The sequence below is a fragment of the Heteronotia binoei genome, chromosome 5, assembly GCF_032191835.1.
Source record: "Heteronotia binoei isolate CCM8104 ecotype False Entrance Well chromosome 5, APGP_CSIRO_Hbin_v1, whole genome shotgun sequence".
Lineage (NCBI taxonomy): Eukaryota > Metazoa > Chordata > Lepidosauria > Squamata > Gekkonidae > Heteronotia > Heteronotia binoei.
Window position 1 is genome coordinate 5,225,622 of NC_083227.1, and position 21,040 is coordinate 5,246,661.

The 21,040-nt window shown below is 52.2% G+C and overlaps 1 protein-coding gene across 1 annotated transcript; it reads left to right on the forward strand.

Annotated features, from left to right (window-relative positions):
• The first annotated feature begins 1,791 nt into the window (after positions 1-1,791).
• On the forward strand, positions 1,792-19,748 carry LOC132572128 (zinc finger protein 501-like). The gene is made up of 3 exons (XM_060238932.1): positions 1,792-1,872; positions 8,707-8,836; positions 17,981-19,748. The coding sequence occupies exons 2-3, from the start codon at positions 8,803-8,805 to the stop codon at positions 19,366-19,368; spliced, it is 1,422 nt and encodes a 473-aa protein (XP_060094915.1). The 5' UTR covers positions 1,792-1,872; positions 8,707-8,802; the 3' UTR covers positions 19,369-19,748.
• The last annotated feature ends 1,292 nt before the right edge of the window (positions 19,749-21,040 follow it).

Sequence of the window (21,040 nt, forward strand, 5' to 3'; positions counted from 1 at the left end):
GCTTCTGTTATGTTCTTATGTGACACAGAGTGTTGGACTGGATGAGCCACTGGCCTGATCCAGCAGGGCTTGTCTTATATTCTTATGTGACACAGAGTGTTGGACTGGATGAGCCATTGGCCTGATCCAACAGGGCTTCTCTTATGTTCTTATGTGACACAGAGTGTTGGACTGGATGGGCCACTGGCCTGATCCAACAGGGCTTCTCTTATGTTCTTATGTGACACAGAGTGTTGGACTGGATGGGCCATTGGCCTGATCCAACATGGCTTCTCTTATGTTCTTTTGTGACTCAGAGTGTTGGACTGGATGGGCCATTGGCCTGATCCAACATGGCTTCCCTTATGTTCTTACGTGACACAGAGTGTTAGACTGGAGGGGCCACTGGCCTGATCCAACATGGCTTTTCTTATGTGACACAGAGTGTTGGACTGGATGGGCCATGGGCCTGATCCAACATGGCTTCTCTTATGTTCTTATGTGACACAGAGTGTTGGACTGGATGGGCCACTGGCCTGATCCAACAGGGCTTCTCTTATGTGACACAGAGTGTTGGACTGGATGGGCCATGGGCCTGATCCAACATGGCTTCTCTTATGTTCTTATGTGACACAGTGTTGGACTGGATGGGCCATTTCGGTTCTCTCTCTCTCTCTGGGGCAGTGATGCTCTGTATTCTTTGTGTTTGGGGGACCACATTGGGAGGGCTCCTGGAGTTCTGACCCCACTGGTGGGCCTCTTGATGGCACGTGGTTCTTTTGGCATAGTTTGGTGTAGTGGTTAAGTGTGCGCACTCTTATCTGAGAGAACCGGGTTTGATTCCCCACTCCTCCGTTTGCAGCTGCTGGAATGGCCTAGCTCTCGCAGGAGTTGTCCTTGAAAGGGCAGCTGCTGTAAAAACTCCCTCAGCCCCACCCACTTCACAGGGTGACTGTTCTGTGGGCGGGAAGGTAAAAGAGATTGTGACTACTCTGAGATTCAGAGTATGTGGCAGGATATAAATATCCAATATCATCTTCTTGGCCACTGTGTGACACAGTGTGTGGGAATGGATGGGCCATTGGCCTGATCCAACATGGCTTCTCTTATGTTTTTATGTGACACAGAGTGTTGGACTGGATGGACCATTGGCCTGATCCAACAGGGCTTCTCTTATGTTCTTATGTGACTCAGAGTGTTGGACTGGATGGGCCACTGGCCTGATCCAACATGGCTTCTCTTATGTTCTTATGTGACACAGAGTGTTGGACTGGATTGACCACTGGCCTGATCCAACAGGGCTTCTCTTATGTTCTTATGTGACACAGAATGTTGGACTGGATGGACCATTGGCCTGATCCAACAGGGCTTCTCTTATGTTCTTATGTGATACAGAGTGTTGGACTGGATGGGCCATTGGCCTGATCCAACAGGGCTTCTCTTATGTTCTTATGTGACACAGAGTGTTGGACTGGATGGGCCATTGGCCTGATCCAACAGGGCTTCTCTTATGTTCTTCTGTGACTCAGAGTGTTGGACTGGAGGGGCCATTGGCCTGATCCAACATGGCTTCTCTTATGTTCTTATGTGACACAGTGTGTGGGAATGGATGGGCTATGGGCCTGAACCAACATGGCTTCTTTTACGTTCTCAAAACTGCTGTCCCAACCCTCCAGGAATTTCCTCAGTTGGCAACCGTACCTCCGAGGCATGCAACTCCCAGCCTCAAAAGCTAAAAACGAGCTTACTGAGCTGAGCCAGGTGACCCAACTGGATAAATCCCTCCCTGCTCCCTGTGCCTCTCTTGCAGGTGATGGAAGGAAACCCCCAGTCCCCTCTGGGCCTTCTCCTCTTGCTGGCAGCGTGGAAACCATCTCTGTGCAGCCGCATCAGGTAGGAGTAGAATCTCTGGAAACACAGGCAGGGGTCTTCCTGCATCCTTCTTGCCGCAGACTTTAAGACCTGCATGGGAGTAAGCACCACCGGATAAAATGGGACTTTCTTCTGAGTAGGCCTGTTGCTACCTAACAGGGAAACTCTGAATCCCAGTGACATGAGGGGAAGCTTCGGCCTCTCTGCCCTGTTGTTGGTCCTACAGAGGAATCGGTTGCCCACTGAATGAGACAGGAGGCTGGACTAGATTAAGGTTCCCAATCCCCAGATGGGGGCAGGAGATCCCCCGGTTTGGAGGCCCTCCCCCCACTTCAGGGTCGTTAGAAAGTGGGGGGAGGGGAGGGAAATGTCTTCTGGGAACTCTATTATTCCCCGTGGAGATTTATTCCCATAGAAAATCAAGGAGAATTGATCCGTGGGTATCTGGGGCTCTGGAGGGGGGCTGTTTTTTGGGGTACAGGCACCAGATTTTTGGTATAGCATCTAGTGCCTCTCCCCAAAATTCCCCCCAAGTTTCAAAACAATTGGACCAGGGGGTCCAATTCTATGAGCCCCAAAATAAGGTGCCCCTATCCTTCATTATTTCCTATGGAAGGAAGGAATTGAAAAGGTGTGCTGTCCCTTTAAATGTGATGGCCAGAACTCCCTTTGGAGTTCAGTTATGCTTGTCACAGCCTTGATCTTGGCTCCACCCCTAATGTCTCCTGGCTCCACCCCCAAAGTCCCCAGATATTTCTTGAATTGGAATTGGCAATCCTAGACTAGATGGACCCTCCCTGGTCTGATCCAGCAGGGCTCTTCTGAGGTTCTTCTCAGGGGAAGGCCTCGGCCTCTCTGCCCTGTTGTTGGCCCTCCAGAGGAACTGGTTGGCCACTGTGTGAGACAGGAGGCTGGACTGGATGGACCCTCCCTGGTCTGATCCAGCAGGGCTCTTCTGAGGTTCTTATGAAGGCCTTGGCCTCTCTGCCCTGTTGTTGGCCCTCCAAACTGGTTGGCCACTGTGTGAGACAGGAGACTGGACTAGATGGACCCTCACTGGTCTGACCCAGCAGGGCTCTTCTGATGTTCTTCTCAGGGGAAGGCTTCGGCCTCTCTGCCCTGTTGTTGGCCCTCCAGAGGAACTGGTTGGCCACTGTGTGAGGCAGGAGGCTGGACTAGATGGACCCTCCCTGGTCTGATCCAGCAGAGCTCTTCTGATGCTCTTCTCAGGGGAAGGCCTTGGTCTCTCTGCCCTGTTGTTGGCCCTCCAGCGGAACTGGTTGGCCACTGTTTGAGACAGGAGGCTGGACTAGATGGACCCTCACTGTTCTGACCCAGCAGGGCTCTTCTGATGTTCTTATCTGGGAATGGCCTCGGTCTCTCTGCCCTGTTGTTGGCCCTCCAGAGGAACTGGTTTGCCATTGTGTGAGATAGGAGGCTGAACCCTCACTGGTCTGACCCAGCAGGGCTCTTCTAATGTTCTTATGTGGGGATGGTCTCAGCCTCTCTGCCCTGTTGTTAGGCCTTCAAGAGACAGTTGTGTAAACAGACACGAACAGAGAAGCCCCGAAAGACACACAACCAATAATTCTGCAAAGACGTATACAAAAGGTGCGTACATTTGAAAATGCATTACTCATATGTGCTGACTTGTTGAAAACACTTAGCACACTTCATACAGAGCACTCGCTCAGTTTCACACAAACCCTTAAAAGTATATGAACAATAAATTCTGGAAATGATTTATACTGACTCCGTAGAGCTCCCATTGATTAATTCAAAGTCCGAAAAAGATCCAGAATCCCGTTTGGTGGTGGTCTTGCGTGACAGGACACTGGTAAGACCCCGTCTCCCAGAATTGCTTCCTCAGGCGCATACGTGCTCCAGTCTACCTGTTTCAAGGGACTAACGTTGCCATTGATATTTGCCCAACGCTTACTTTGAGCTCGGAAACGTTAGTCCCTTGGAACAGGTAGACTGGAGCACGTATGCGCCTGAGGAAGCAGTTCCGGGAAACGGGGTCTTACCGATGTCCTGTCACGCAAGACCTCCAGCAAACGGGACTCTGGATCTTTTTTGGACTCTGAATTAATCATTGGGAGCTCTACGGAGCCAGTATAAATCATTTCCAGAATGTATTGTTCATATACCATTAAGGGCTTGTGTAAAACTAAGCGAGTGCTCTGTATGAATTGTGCCAAGTGTTTTCAACAAGTCAGCACGTACGAGTAGTGCATTTTCAAATATAGTTTTGTATAAGTCTTTGCAGCATTATCAGTTGTGTGCCTTTCGGGGCTTCGCTGTTCGTTCCTCCAGAGGAACTGGCTGGCTACTGTGCAAAACAGGAGGCTGGACTAGATGGACCCTCACTGGTCTGATCCAGCAGGGCTCTTCTGAGGTTCTTCTCAGGGGAAGGCCTCAGACTCTCTGCCCTATTGTTGGCCCTCCAGAGGAACTGGTTGGCCACTGTGTGAGATAGGAGGCTGAACTAGATGGACCCTCCCTGGTCTGATCCAGAAGGGCTCTTCTGAGGTTCTTATGAAAGCCTCGGCCTCTCTGCCCTGTTGTTGGCCCTCCAAACTGGTTGGCCACTGTGTGAGACACTGTGTGAGATGGACCCTCACTGGTCTGATCCAGCAGGGCTCTTCTGATGTTCTTCTCAGGGGAAGGCCTCAGCCTCTCTGCCCTGTTCTTGGCCCTGCAGAGGAACTGGTTGGCCACTGTGTGAGACAGGAGGCTGGACTAGATGGACCCTCCCTGGTCTGATCTAGCAGGGCTCTTCAGATGTTCTTCTCAGGGGAAAGCCTCGGCCTCTCTGCCCTGTTGTTGTCCCTCCAGAGGAACTGGCTGGCCCTTATGTGAGACAGGAGGCTGGACTAGATGGACCCTCCCTGGTCTGATCCAGCAGGGCTCTTCTGACGTTCTTCTCAGGGGAAGGCCTCAGCCTCTCTGCCCTGTTCTTGGCCCTGCAGAGGAACTGGTTGGCCACTGTGTGAGACAGGAGGCTGGACTAGATGGACCCTCCCTGGTCTGATCTAGCAGGGCTCTTCAGATGTTCTTCTCAGGGGAAAGCCTCGGCCTCTCTGCCCTGTTGTTGTCCCTCCAGAGGAACTGGCTGGCCCTTATGTGAGACAGGAGGCTGGACTAGATGGACCCTCCCTGGCCTGATCCAGCAGGGCTCTTCTGATGTTCTTCTCAGGGGAAGGCCTCAGCCTCTCTGCCCTGTTCTTGGCCCTGCAGAGGAACTGGTTGGCCACTGTGTGAGACAGGAGGCTGGACTAGATGGACCCTCCCTGGTCTGATCTAGCAGGGCTCTTCAGATGTTCTTCTCAGGGGAAAGCCTCGGCCTCTCTGCCCTGTTGTTGACCCTCCAGAGGAACTGGCTGGCCCTTATGTGAGACAGGAGGCTGGACTAGATGGACCCTCACTGGTCTGATCCAGCAGGGCTCTTCTGATGTTCTTCTCAGGGGAAGGCCTCAGCCTCTCTGCCCTGTTCTTGGCCCTGCAGAAGAACTGGTTGGCCACTGTGTGAGACAGGAGGCTGGACTAGATGGACCCTCCCTGGTCTGATCTAGCAGGGCTCTTCAGATGTTCTTCTCAGGGGAAAGCCTCGGCCTCTCTGCCCTGTTGTTGACCCTCCAGAGGAACTGGCTGGCCCTTATGTGAGACAGGAGGCTGGACTAGATGGACCCTCCCTGGTCTGATCCAGCAGGGCTCTTCTGATGTTCTCCTCAGGGGAAGGCCTCGGCCTCTCTGCCCTGTTGTTGGCCCTCCAGAGGAACTGGTTGGCCTCTGTGTGAGACAGGAGGCTGGACTGGATGGACCCTCACTGGTCTGATCCAGCAGGGCTCTTCGGATGTTCTTCTCAGGGGAAGGCTGTGTCAACCTTGGGCCGGCTATCTGAACCAGCTTTCGCTGGGATAGAACTCAGGTCCTGAGCATAGAGTTCAGATCACAGTACTTGCAGTACTGCTGCTTTACCACTCTGCGCCACGGGGCCATCCATATATAGGGATACATCTCTCTCCTCCTTTTGGCATGATTTTAATGGGTTTAACCATTTTAATGTATTATTTTAGATGGTATTGACTATTTTTAATATCCCATTATTCCCTATGGGAATAAGTCTCAATAGAAAATAATAGAGTTTGCAGCAGACATTTCCCTCCCCTCCCCCCGCTTTCTGTTGACCCTGAAACAGGGGGAGGGCCTCCAAACTGGGGGATCCCCTGCCCTCACCTGGGGATTGGCAACCCCACAACTTTTTTTGGGAGCAGGAACTTTTTTGCATATTAGGCCACACCGCCCTGATGTAACCAATCTAGTTTGGTGAGCCAGTTTGGTGTAGTGGTTAAGTGTGCGGACTCTTATCTGGGAGAACCGGGTTTGATTCCCCATTCCTCCACTTGCAACTGCTGGAATGGCCTTGGGTCAGCCATAGCTCTGGCAGAGCCTGCCTTGGCGGGGGAGGGCGGGATATAAAAATAAATTTATTATTATTATTATTATTATTATTATTATTATTATTATTATTATTATTATTATTATTATTATTATTATTATTATTATTATTATCCTTGAAAGGGCAGCTGCTGTGAGAGCCCTCTCCTGCCCCACCCACCTCACAGGTTGTCTGTTGTGGGGGAGGAAGGGAAATGAGATTGTAGGCCACTCTGAGCCTCTGTCCTTGAAAGGGTAGCTGCTGTGAGAGCTCTCTCAGCCCCGCCCACCTCACAGGGTGTCTGCTATGGGGGAGGAGGGGAAAGGAGATTGTAGGCCGCTCTGAGCCTCTGTCCTTGAAAAAGCAGCGCTGTGAGAGCCCTCTCAGCCCCACCCACTTCACAGAGTGTCTGTTGTGGGGGAGGAAGGGAAAGGAGATTGTAGGCCGCTCTGAGCCTCTGTCCTTGAAAGGGCAGCTGCTGTGAGAGCCCTCTCAGCCCCACCCACCTCACAGGGTGTCTGTTGTGGGGGAGGAAGGGAAAGGAGATTGTGAGCCGCTCTGAGACTCGTGAGTGGAGGGTGGGATATAAATCCAATGTCGTCTTCTTCTTCTTCAATCCTCCTGGAGCTTACAGTAGGCCCTGTGCGAAGAGCCCTGTAAACTCTTGAAGGATTGGCTACATCAGGGGTGTGTGGCTTAATCCGGGAAACTACAGGCCAGTCAGTCTGACTTCAATACCGGGAAAGTTGGTAGAAACCATTATCAAGGACAGAATGAGTAGGCACATTGATGAACACGGGTTATTGAGGAAGACTCAGCATGGGTTCTGCAAGGGAAGATCTTGCCTCACTAACCTGTTGCATTTCTTTGAGGGGGTGAACAAACATGTGGACAAAGGAGACCCGATAGATGTTGTTTACCTTGACTTCCAGAAAGCTTTTGATAAAGTTCCTCATCAAAGGCTCCTTAGAAAGCTTGAGAATCATGGAGTAAAAGGACAGGTCCTCTTGTGGATCAAAAACTGGCTGAGTAATAGGAAGCAGAGAGTGAGTATAAATGGGCAGTCTTCGCAGTGGAGGACGGTAAGCAGTGGGGTGCCGCAGGGCTCGGTACTGGGTCCCATGCTTTTTAACTTGTTCATAAATGATCTAGAGTTCGGAGTGAGCAGTGAAGTGGCCAAGTTTGCGGATGACACTAAATTGTTCAGGGTGGTGAGAACCAGAGAGGATTGTGAGGAACTCCAAAGGGATCTGTTGAGGCTGGGTGAGTGGGCGTCAACGTGGCAGATGCGGTTCAATGTGGCCAAGTGCAAAGTAATGCACATTGGGGCTAAGAATCCCAGCTACAAATACAAGTTGATGGGGTGTGAACTGGCAGAGACTGATCAAGAGAGAGATCTTGGGGTCATGATAGATAACTCACTGAAAGTGTCAAGACAGTGTGCGTTTGCAACAAAAAAGGCCAATGCCATGCTGGGAATTATTAGGAAGGGAATTGAAAACAAAACAGCCAGTATCATAATGCCCCTGTATAAATCGATGGTGCGGTCTCATTTGGAGTACTGTGTGCAGTTCTGGTCGCCGCACCTCAAAAAGGATATTATAGCTTTAGAGAAGGTGCAGAGAAGGGCAACTAGAATGATTAAAGGGCTGGAGCACTTTCCCTATGAAGAAAGGTTGAAACGCTTGGGACTCTTTAGCTTGGAGAAACGTCGACTGCGGGGTGACATGATAGAGGTTTACAAGATAATGCATGGAATGGAGAAAGTAGAGAAAGAAGTACTTTTCTCCCTTTCTCACAATACAAGAACTCGTGGGCATTCGATGAAATTGCTGAGCAGACAGGTTAAGACGGATAAAAGGAAGTACTTCCTCACCCAAAGGGTGATTAACATGTGGAATTCACTGCCACAGGAGGTGGTGGCGGCCACAAGTATAGCCACCTTCAAGAGGGGTTTAGATAAAAATATGGAGCACAGGTCCATCAGTGGCTATTAGCCACAGTGTATGGAGCACAGGTCCATCAGTGGCTATTAGCCACAGTGTATGGAGCACAGGTCCATCAGTGGCTATTAGCCACAGTGTATGTGTGTATATAACATTTTTTGCCACTGTGTGACACAGAGTGTTGGACTTGATGGGCCGTTGGCCTGATCCAACATGGCTTCTCTTATGTTCTTATGTTCTTATGTTCTTAATATGCAAAGGAGTTCCTGCTCCAAAAACATAAAAGATCTGTGGCTGTAGCGATATGTAAATAGGTGTTAATGGTGATTGACCATAAACAAAGCTACAACAGAGACTTTTCCCACTCAGAGCAGACGCTCCCCACCAAGATAAACAGAGGTCTGATTCAGCACAGAAGCAATTTCATGTCTATACTGTCTGAGAGAAGACAATGTTTCTTTCTTTCAGGGCTTGTTGACCTCCGTGGAAGAAGCATCTGTGTATTTCTCCAAGGAGGAGTGGGATTTTCTGGATCATGGCCAAAGGACTCCGCCCAGGGAAGCCATGATGGAGAACTGCAGGACTCTGACCTCTTTGGGTATGGCTCTCTCCAGGAATGTAGCTACAGGGGGCCTGAGGGGGGGCTGCCTTCGGACTTCCAGGCAGGCCCCCCCCCCCCCAGCTTCTAAAGGGCCTCTGGCATGCAGTACGCTTTTTTCGGGGTTTTTTTGCCATGGCTGAGTCTGCAAAGCGTCATCAGAGAAGCCATGTTGGATCAGGCCAGTGGCCCACCCAGTCCAACACTCTGTATCACATAAGAACATAAGAGAAGCCCTGTTGGATCAGGCCAATGGCCCATCCAGTCCAACACTCTGTATCACATAAGAACATAAGAGAAGCCCTGTTGGATCAGGCCAATGGCCCCTCCAGTCCAACACTCTGTGTCACATAAGAACATAAGAGAAGCCCTGTTGGATCAGGCCAATGGCCCATCCAGTCCAACACTTTGTGTCACATAAGAACATAAGAGAAGCCCTGTTGGATCAGGCCAATGGCCCCTCCCGCCCAACACTCTCTGTCACATAAGAACATAAGAGAAGCCCTGTTGGATCAGGACAATGGCCCATCCAGTCCAACATTCTGTATCACATAAGAACATATGAGAAGCCATGTTGGATCAGGCCAGTGGCCCCTCCAGTCCAACACTCTGTATCACATAAGAACATAAGAGAAGCCCTGTTGGATCAGGCCAATGGCCCATCCAGTCCAACACTCTGTGTCACATAAGAGAAGCCCTGTTGGATCAGGCCAGTGGCCCCTCCAGTCCAACACTCTGTGTCACATAAGAACATAAGAGAAGCCATGTTGGATCAGGCCAATGGCCCATCCAGTCCAACACTCTGTGTCACATAAGAACATAAGAGAAGCCATGTTGGATCAGGCCAATGGCCCATCCAGTCCAACACTCTGTGTCACATAAGAACATAAGAGAAGCCATGTTGGATCAGACCAGTGGCCCCTCCAGTCCAACACTCTGTGTCACATAAGAACATAAGAGAAGCCATGTTGGATCAGGCCAGTGGCCCCTCCAGTCCAACACTCTGTATCACATAAGAACATAAGAGAAGCCATGTTGGATCAGACCAGTGGCCCCTCCAGTCCAACACTGTGTGTCACATAAGAACATAAGAGAAGCCATGTTGGATCAGACCAGTGGCCCCTCCAGTCCAACACTCTGTGTCACATAAGAACATAAGAGAAGCCATGTTGGATCAGACCAGTGGCCCCTCCAGTCCAACACTCTGTGTCACATAAGAACATAAGAGAAGCCATGTTGGATCAGACCAGTGGTCCCTCCAGTCCAACACTCTGTGTCACATAAGAACATAAGAGAAGCCATGTTGGATCAGACCAGAGTGTTGGACTGGAGGGGCCATTGGCCTGATCCAACTTGGCTTCTCTTATTTTCTTCTGTGACACAGAGTATTGGACTGGATGGGCCATTGGCCTGATCCAACATGGCTTCCCTTATGTGACACAGAGTGTTGGACTGGATGTGCCACTGGCCTGATCTAACATGGCTTCTCTTATGTTCTTATGTGACACAGAGTGTTGGACTGGATGGGCCACTGGCCAGATCCAACAGGGCTTCTCTTACGTTCTTATGTGACACAGAGTGTTGTACTGGATGGGCCATTGGCCTGATCCAACATGGCTTCTCTTATGTGACACAGAGTGTTGGACCGGATAGGCCATGGGCCTGATCCAACATGGCTTCTCTTATGTGACACAGAGTGTTGGACTGGATGGGCCATTGGCCTGATCCAACATAGCTTCTCTTATGTTCTTATGTGACACAGAGTGTTGGACTGGAGGGGCCATTGGTCTGATCCATTGGCCCTGTTGTTGGCCTTTCAGAGGAACTGGTTGGCCACTGTGTGAGACAGGAGGCTGGGCTAAATGGACCCTCCCTGGTCTGATCCAGCAGAGGTCTTCTGATGTTCTTAAGAAGGCCTCGGCCTCTGTGCCCTTTTTTCAGTCCTGCAAAGGAATGGTTGGCCTCTGTGTGAGACAGGATGCTGGACTGACTGGACCACTGCTCTGATCCATCAGGGCTCTTCTGATGTTCTTCTCAGGGGAAGGCCTTGATCTCTATGCTTTGTTCGTTGAACTTCAGGAGCAACTAGTTGGCCACTGTGTGAGACAGGATGCTAGAGTAGAGGGACCACTGTTCTAATCCAGAAAGGCTCTCATTATGTTCTTGTGTACACAGAATGCTGGACTTGATGGGCCCTTGGGTCTGATCCAGCAGGGCTCTTCTTATATGCTTTTTCCTGTTCTAAGATGGTTTACTGTCACTAAAAATGGCTCTTCAGAGACTCATTCAGAAGTTGTGTTCTTTTACTGGAAGAACCCTGGGATTGAACCTGGAATTTTGTGCATGCAGCAGATACAGAACGTTACCCATCGCTTCACACTGATCCCCTCCTGGTCTCTTCTCTTGACCATCTCTTCTCTTTACTGTGCAGCCTGCCGGATTCACTATGAGGTGCTGGTTATCACCTTTAAAGACCTATATGGCCCTGTTTACCTTAGGGACCGTCTCTCCCCACACGTTCCCCAGAGGGTACTTAGATCTGGGACGCAAAATCTATTAGTGGGCCGAGGGAGGCTAGATTCAAGTCCACCAGAGAGCGGGGCCTTCTCGATTGCTGCCCCCTATTGGTGGAATCAGCTGCCGAAGGAGGTTAGGGCCTTGTGGGATCTCACTCATAAGAACATAAGAACATAAGAGAAGCCATGTTAGATCAGGCCAATGGCCCATCCAGTCCAACATTCTGTGTCACACAGCGGCCAAATATATATATATATATATATATATATACACACACACACACACACACACACTGTGGCTAATAGCCACTGATGGACCTCTGCTCCATATTTTTATCTAACCCCTTCTTGAAGGTGGCTATGCTTGTGGACGCCACCACCTCCTGTGGCAGTGAATTCCACATGTTAATCACCCTTTGGGTGAAGAAGTATGTCACGGCTGGGGCCGGGTCAGGCAAAGTCCAGAGGCAGTCCGAGGTCTGTAGCCAGTAAGCAGGAGGGTCCGAGGCGCCAAATCCGAATCACTGTAGAAGTATCGCAGGTCTGAGGTCCAGAAGCCGAGGTCAGGGAGTCCAGAAGTCCAAAGCCAAAGTCAGGGAGTCAGGAACCAAAGTCAAGCCGGAGTGGATGCTAGAATGTCAGGGAGATGACTAGTTGCTTCCACAAAGCTTCCTCCCAAAGCCCACAGCTATATAGCCCTCTGCTGGCTGTTGCCCGTTTGGGCTAATTGCTGGCTCAGGGAGGCAGCCAGGATCCTGTTACCACTCAAGCATCCTTGCTCTTAGAAGGGCCAGAATCCTCTCAGAACTCAGGGCTCAGGGAGCGTCTTGCTTGTGAGCGTGCCGCCCTCCTCCGATCCCTGAGGTCCTGCCGGAGGCGGTCACGCACACGAGCCACCCGAGAGGGCGAGGCAGGGGGGCTGGGATCTTCTCCAGCAGGAGGCAGGGGCACTGGTGCAGGTGGCAGGGGCACAGTTTCCTCATCAGACTCAACTTCCTCTGAAGGGTCCCCAGCACCCATGACACTATCCCCCCCCTCAGGGCCCCCCTCCGTCGAGGGACCTGGAAGGTCGGGGTGGTCGTTGTGGAACTGGTGCACCAAGTCCGGGGCATGAAGATTGTCCTCGGGCTCCCAAGACCGGTCTTCTGGGCCGTATCCCTCCCAGTCCACCAGGTACTGGAGGCCTCCACGATGGTACCGGGAGTCCAGGATCTGGCGCACCTCATATTCTTCCTCGTCATCCACCAACACTGGTGGTGGCGGCGGTGGGGAAGGAGTCCGAGCTGGGTCAGGGGGTGCAGCCGGAACAAGGAGGGAGCGATGAAACACGGGGTGAATGCGGAGGTGGGGTGGCAACTGGAGCCTGAAGGCGACGGGGTTTATTTGTTCAACTACGGGGTAGGGTCCAATGAACCGTGCATCCAGCTTGTGAGACCGACCAGGCCGGCGCAGGTAGCGAGTTGAGAGCCACACCTGATCCCCCGGCTGCACTGGAGGGCCTTCTTGCCTCTTTCGGTCCGCAGCCCGTTTATATGCCTCCTTGGCTTGCTGTAGCTGCTCTCGGAGCAAGTCTTGGCTGGCACGGAGTTCTTGCAGGTAGGCATCGACGGCGGGGACATTCGTGGGTGGTAGGATCGCTGGAAAGAACCGAGGGTGGTACCCGTAGGTTGCAGCAAACGGGGTCATTTGGGTGGATGAATGGACCGCGTTGTTGTATGCAAACTCCGCTAGGGGCAATAGAGTGGTCCAGTCATCCTGCTGGTAACAGGTGTAACAGCGGAGATATTGCTCTAGCGTGGCATTGGTGCGCTCTGTCTGGCCATCTGTCTGTGGGTGGTAGGCCGAGGACAGGTGCACTCGAGTACCCAGGCTGGAATGGAGGGCTTGCCAGAACCGAGAGGAGAACTGAGGGCCCCGATCGGAGATCAGATGGGCTGGGAGTCCATGCAGACGAAAGATGTGTTGCAGGTAAAGCTGGGCCGTCTCCTGAGCTGTGGGGAGTTTCGGGCACGGAACAAAGTGGGCCATCTTGGTAAATAGGTCGACGACCACCCAGATACAAGTCTGACCCTTGGAGCGTGGAAGTTCCGTGATGAAGTCCATCGAGATGGTATCCCAGGGTCCTGAAGATGTGGGCAAGGGCTGCAGCAACCCTGAGGGTTTGGCTGGGATGTCTTTGGCCCGTCGGCAGACGTCACAGGAGCTGACATAGCGGGCAACATCAGCGCGAACTCGTGGCCACCAGAATTCCCTTGTCAGCAAGTGGGTGGTCTTATGCTGTCCAAAGTGCCCGGCGGGTAACGAGTCGTGGGTCAGGCGTAGCACTTCTGCCCGCAAGAGCCCGGGCGGCACATAGAGGCGTTCGCGGTGTAGCAAGAGGCCGCCTCGAGTCGTGAACTCCCCTGTTGGGTCATCTTGGAGAGCCTGGAGGTGTTGCTGGACCCAGGGATCATTGGCCTGGCTAGCCCGAATGTCCTCCACGAGTGCTGGTGAAGTGGAGGTGGCTGCAAATACTGAGGGCGGCAGGATTGGAGCAGCGGGCGCGGTCTCAGTTGAGGCAGGGGCGTATTCCGGTTTTCGGGAGAGCGCGTCTGCTTTCCGGTTCTGGGTATGGGGGATGTAGGAGATCCGGAAGTCGAAGCGAGAGAAGAATAGGGACCACCGGATCTGGCGCTGGTTGAGACGGCGGGTGGTCCGGAGGTGTTCCAAGTTCCGGTGATCGGTGAGCACTTGAACAGGGTGGCGAGCCCCTTCGAGGTAATGTCGCCAAACCTCAAACGCCGCCTTGATCGCGAGCAACTCCCTCTCCCAGATGGTATAGTTCCTCTCTGCAGCAGTGCGCTGCCGCGAGTAATAGGCGCAGGGCTGTAGTGGCTGGGACGGCTCCTCGCGCTGGGACAGCACTGCTCCCAGGGCCACGTTGGAGGCATCAGCTTCCACCGTAAAGGGAAGCTGGGGGTCGGGGTATCTCAGGAGTGGCCCGGTGGCAAAGCGAGTCTTCAGGGTGGAGAAGGCGTTATCGGCCTCTGGGGACCAGTGGAAGGGTTCTTTGGGGCGGAGTAGTTGAGTCAGGGGTGTGGTCAGGGATGCGTAGGCCGGGATGAATTGCCGGTAGTAGTTGGCAAAACCGAGGAACCGCTGCAGGTCTTTGCGATTCTGAGGAGCCTGCCAGGTCAGGACCGCTTCTACTTTTTTCGGGTCCATGAGGATCCCCTGCGGTGACACGATGTGCCCAAGGAACTCGACGGAGCGCAGGTCGAAGTCGCACTTCTCCAGCTTGGCGTAGAGACCATGGGCTCGTAGGCGCTGCAGGACCTGGCGGACGTGCTCGGCGTGCTGGGCAGGATTGCGGGAGTAAATTAGGATGTCATCCAGGTATATGATCGCGAAGCGGTCGAGCAGGTCCCGGAATATGTCATTCATGAACCTCTGGAAGACAGCGGGGGCATTGGTCAGTCCGAAGGGCATTACCAGGTGCTCGTACTGCCCGTATCGGGTCCCAAACGCGGTCTTCCATTCGTCTCCGGGCCGTATGCGCACCAAATTGTACGCTCCACGGAGGTCCAGCTTGGTGTAGATTTGGGCCCCCTTTAGGCGATCCAAGAGTTCAGGGATCAGTGGTAGAGGGTACCGGTCGCGGATGGTGATCTTGTTCAGGGCCCGGTAGTCATTGCACAGCCGGAGCTCCCCACTTTTCTTCTTCACGAAGAGCACTGGAGCAGATAGGGGAGAGGTTGAGGGTCGGATGAATCCGCGTTTCAGGTTCTTGTCCAGGAAGTCTCGCAGAGCTGCCAACTCCGGCTCCGACATTGGGTACAGACGCCCCACCGGGAGTGGTGCCCCAGGTACCAAATCAATGGCACAGTCGTAGGGCCGGTGAGGGGGAAGCTGATCAGCTCCTGTCTCTTCGAAGACATCAGCAAAGTCCACATACTTCTGAGGGAGCTGAGGACCACCACTCGGGATGCCAGCTGCTAGAGTGGTGGGAGGAGTCAGATGGGGGCATGGGTCTCGGAAGCGTAGTTCCTGCTGGGCCCAGTCCACGATGGGGTTGTGCAGCTTCAGCCAGGAAAGGCCTAGAATCAGCGGGAAGCGAGGCATGCGGGCGACATCAAACCGCAGCTGTTCTTGGTGCTGCTGGACGTGGAAGGTGATGGGGCAGGTCTCCTGGGTGACGGGGCCAGAACGGAGGAGGCGCCCGTCAATAGCCTCCACCAGCGACGGAATCCCTTTTGTCTGCACAGGGATCTGGTGCTGCTTCACAAAGGCGGCAGTGGCAGCGAAGGTCCAGGTATCCGATGCTTAGCAGGGCAGCCAGAGGCATAGTGGCCTGCCGTGCCGCAGTAGAGGCACAGATTCTGCGTGCGGCGTCTGGTCTTTTCCTCTGGGGTCAGGCGGGGTCGAGCAGCTCCAAGCTGCATAGGCTCATCCTTGGTGCTGGTACTAGCTGGGGACGGGCGAGGAGCCAGGTAGCACGGCGCAGGGAGCTGGCGCCCTCTGGTCTTGGCTTGGCGGCGACTTTCCAGGCGGCCATCGATGCGGAGGCAGAGGGTGATAAGTTCTTGGAGCGTGGGTGGCTGCTCCACCCTGGCCAGTTCATCCAGGACCTCCTCTGCCAACCCCTCAGTAAACTGGTCCATCTGGGCAGCCTCATTCCACGCCAAGTCCTGGGTCAGGAGCTTGAATTCAGTGGCATATTGAGCCACCGAGGAGTTGCCTTGTTTCAGTGCCCTGATCTTCCGGTTGGCTGTGGCTGCTTGGACTGGGTTTGAGAAAGCAGCAGACAGGTGGGCCTCAAACCCCTGGTAATCAGTCAGTAGGGGAGAGGACGTGACCAGTAAGGGTGTGGCCCATTTGGCCGCCTGCCCCTTTAACAGACTGATGACGAAACACACCTTGGTTTTGTCATTGAGGAAGTCCCGTGCTCTCAGTTCAAAGTACAGCCGACACTGTGCTAGGAAGGCAGGAAATTCTTCCACGGCACCCCCAAATCTGTCAGGTGGGGGAACTGGGCACTTGGCTGGAGCACTGGCCGCAGGTTGTTGCTGCAAGTGCACTACTGCCTGTGTTAGCTGCTGTACCTGGGCTTGGAGCGCAGCCAGTAGTTCTGTGGTTTCACTTGCTTCAGCATCCATCCTGTGGAGTGGGTGTTTGTCGGTGGAAGCAATCTGTCACGGCTGGGGCCGGGTCAGGCAAAGTCCAGAGGCAGTCCGAGGTCTGTAGCCAGTAAGCAGGAGGGTCCGAGGCGCCAAATCCGAATCACTGTAGAAGTATCGCAGGTCTGAGGTCCAGAAGCCGAGGTCAGGGAGTCCAGAAGTCCAAAGCCAAAGTCAGGGAGTCAGGAACCAAAGTCAAGCCGGAGTGGATGCTAGAATGTCAGGGAGATGACTAGTTGCTTCCACAAAGCTTCCTCCCAAAGCCCACAGCTATATAGCCCTCTGCTGGCTGTTGCCCGTTTGGGCTAATTGCTGGCTCAGGGAGGCAGCCAGGATCCTGTTACCACTCAAGCATCCTTGCTCTTAGAAGGGCCAGAATCCTCTCAGAACTCAGGGCTCAGGGAGCGTCTTGCTTGTGAGCGTGCCGCCCTCCTCCGATCCCTGAGGTCCTGCCGGAGGCGGTCACGCACACGAGCCACCCGAGAGGGCGAGGCAGGGGGGCTGGGATCTTCTCCAGCAGGAGGCAGGGGCACTGGTGCAGGTGGCAGGGGCACAGTTTCCTCATCAGACTCAACTTCCTCTGAAGGGTCCCCAGCACCCATGACAAAGTACTTCCTTTTATCCGTTTTAACCTGTCTGCTCAGCAATTTCATCGAATGCCCATGAGTTCTTGTATTGTGAGAAAGGGAGAAAAGTACTTCTTTCTCTACTTTCTCCATCCCATGCATTATCTTGTAAACTTCTATCATGTCACCCCTCAGTCGACGTTTCTCCAAGCTAAAGAGCCCTAAGCGTTTCAACCTTTCTTCATAGGGAAGGTGTTCCAGCCCTTTAATCATTTTAGTTGCCCTTTTCTGAACTTTCTCCAATGCTATAATATCCTTTTTGAGGTGCGGCGACCAGAACTGCACACAGTACTCCAAATGAGACCGCACCATCGATTTATACAGAGGCATTATGATACTGGCTGATTTGTTTTCAATTCCCTTCCTAATAATTCCCAGCATGGCGTTGGCCTTTTTTATTGCAAACGCACACTGTCTTGACATTTTCAGTGAATTATCTACCATGACCCCAAGATCTCTCTCTTGGTCTGTCTCTGCCAGTTCACACCCCATCAACTTGTATTTGTAGCTGGGATTCTTGGCCCCAATGTGCATTACTTTGCACTTGGCCACATTGAACCGCATCTGCCACGTTGACGCCCACTCACCCAGCCTCAACAGATCCCTTTGGAGTTCCTCACAATCCTCTCTGGTTCTCACCACCCTGAACAAATTAGTGTCATCCGCAAATTTGGCCACTTCACTGCTCACTCCCAACTCTAAATCATTTATGAACAAGTTAAAGTGAACTTTAAGTTATGAACTCAGTTTTGATTTTACTGGTTGTGAGCTGCCCTGAGCCTCTTTCGGCGGGGAGGGTGGGATATAAATCCGATAAACCTTAAACCTTATTATTTATTTCTGCAGATGATGGAAGAGGCAGTGAGGAGGAAGTTGAACCGCAGAGAAGAAAAGCTGAAGCAGAACAGAAGTGGAGGAAGAATCCCAGTCTTTCTGAAAACGCTGGCTCCCGTGATATTCCCGTTGGAGAACGAGATCACAAAGTGAACAATTCCTCTACAAGTGCAAACCTCTTAACCGATAGCTCAAACCTCAGCACGCATCAGAGGCTTCACGATCTGCAGAAATTTCCGGAGTATGAAAAGAGCATGAACCTTGCTTCTCATCCGAGAACAAACACAGAGGAGAAGCCGTATAAATGCTCAGAGTGTGGAAAGGGTTTCAGCCGACGATATAACCTTGCTTCGCACCAGAAAAGCCACACAGGGGAGAAACCACATGAGTGTTCGGTGTGTGGGAAAAGCTTCAGTCGGAAGAACAACCTTGTTTCGCATCAGAAGATTCACACTGTGGATAAGCCATACAAATGCTCAGAATGTGGCAAAAGCTTCAGCCAAAAGATAAACCTTACCAGACACCAAAGAACTCACACGGGGGAGAAACCATTTCAGTGCTCAATATGTGGGAAAAGTTTCAGTCAACAGCATCATGTTACCACGCATCAAAAAAGCCACACAGGGGAGAAACCATATGCATGCCTGGAGTGTGGGAAAAGCTTTAGTCAGAAGATCAACCTTATCACACATCAAAAAAGTCACAAAGGGGAGAAGCCGTACAAATGCCCAGAGTGTGGAAAGAGCTTCAGTCGAAGCACGAGCCTTAAAGCGCATCAAAGAATCCACACCGGCGAGAAGCCATATAAATGCACTGAGTGTAGGAAGAGCTTCAGTCGAAGCACACACCTGAAGTCCCATCAAAGAATCCACACTGGGGAAAAGCCATATAAATGCCTGGAGTGTGGGAAGAGCTTCAATCACAGCATCAGCCTTACTTTGCATCTCAGGATTCACACAGGAGAGAAGCCCTATAAATGCCTGGAGTGTGGAAAGATTTTCCGACAGGCCCGAAACCTGCGGTCGCATCACAGAGTTCACACAGGGGAGAAACCCTATCAGTGCTCAGAATGCGGTAAGAGCTTCAGCCAGAGGGTAAACCTGAGGGCGCATCAAAGAGTTCACACAGGAGAGAAACTGTTGAAGTGTTCAGTGTGCGGGAAGAGCTTCAGAAGGAGTACACACCTTAGGGCACATCAGAAAATCCACACAGGGGAGAAGCCGTACAAGTGCATGCGCTGTGGGAAGAGCTTCCGGCACAAGGACCACCTCACTACGCATCAGAGAGTACACACTGGTGAGAAACCCTACAAATGCCTGGAGTGTGGAAAGAGCTTCAAGCATAACATAAGTCTGATGTTACATCGCAAAAACCACATTGGGGACAAACTGCAGAAATGAAAATGTGGAAAATTTGTTTCCACGTGATAAAGAGATGGGCGATTAGTCACGATACCTAGGAAGACCCGTGACCTGGAGCGACGACCTTCTGAACACCAGGAGATGCAGCTGAAAGACTGGAAAGTCCAGTGTGTTCTTGGCTTGCTTGGGATCTCACAGAGACTTTAACACGTTGCTCTGAGATTTGGGTGGACCTGTCATTTTGCAGCTAAAGTAGGATTTGCAGGGATGGTTTTGTAAAAAAAAAAAAAAGAATTGGATTGTTTAGAATGGCATTAAGCAGAGATACACCTGCTTTTCTTTTTCCCAGCGTTGTCCTGTGAGGCACATACATTATCCACTAAAACAAATACCTTGCTTAAGAAAAAAAAGTAGAACTTCCTGTCTGGTTCATTCAGTTCTTCACTGAGCAATTAGAAAAGCAAGAATCTGGGAGCACCTCAAAAACTTACAAAATTTGTGGGACGGTAAGAGAGAGCCAGTTTGGTGTAGCGGTTAAGTGCACGGACTCTTATCTGGGAGAACCGGGTTTGATTCCCCACTCCTCCACATTCACCTGGTGGAATGGCCTTGGGTCAGCCATAGCTCTCTTATCTGGGAAAACTAGGTTTGATTCCCCCACTCCTCCATTTGCACCTGCTGGAATGGCCTTTGGTCAGCCATAGCTCTCTTATCTGGGAGAACCGGGTTTGATTCCCCCCTCCTCCACTTGCACCTGCTGGAATGGCCTTGGGTCAGCCATAGCTCTCTTATCTGGAAGAATCTGGTTTGATTCCTCACTCCTCCACTTGCAGCTGCTGAAATGGCCTTGGGTCAGCCATAGCTCTCTTATCTGGGAGAACCGAGTTGGATTCCCCACTCCTCCACCTGCAGCTGCTGGAATGGCCTTGGGTCAGCCAGAGCTCTCTTATCTGGGAGAACCGGGTTGGATTCCCCACTCCTCCACCTGCAGCTGCTGGAATGGCCTTGGGTCAGCCAGAGCTCTCTTATCTGGGAGAACCGGGTTTGATTCCCCCCTCCTCCACTTGCACCTGCTGGAATGGCCTTGGGTCAGCCTGAGCTCTCTTTTCTGGCAGAACCGGGTTTGATTCCCCACTCTTCCACTTGCAGCTGCTAGAATGGCCTTGGGTCAGTCAGAGCTCTCTTATCTGGGAGAACCGGGTTTGATTCCCCACTCCTCCACTTGCAGCTGCTGGAATGGCCTTGGGTCAGCCAGAGCTCTCGTAGGAGTTGTCCTTGAAAGGGCAGCTGCTGTGAGAGCCCTCTCCAGCCCCACTCACCTCACAAGGTGTCTGTTGTGGGGGAGGAAGGGAAAGGAGATTGTAGGCCGCTCTGAGACTCTGTCCTTGACAGGCCCTCTCAGCTCCACCCACCTCACAGGGTGTCTGTTGTGGGGGAGGAAGGGAAAGCAGATTGTGAGCCGCTCTGAGACTCTTCGGAGTGGAGGGCGGGATAAAGGAGTGTCTGTTGTGGGGGAGGAAGATAAAGGAGATTGTAGGCCGCTATAACAGCGCGCCTACAGGTCTCACTGGATCGCTTCTATATGCGGCTTATGGCTACCCCAGCCCCTCTTCCACCTCAGTTCTTCCTTTTGAATTTTTCCCTCACGACTATGGAACTCAAGGGGTGGGTGTAATATGGATTTCTCACTACTAGTCTCTTTGGTGTGTTT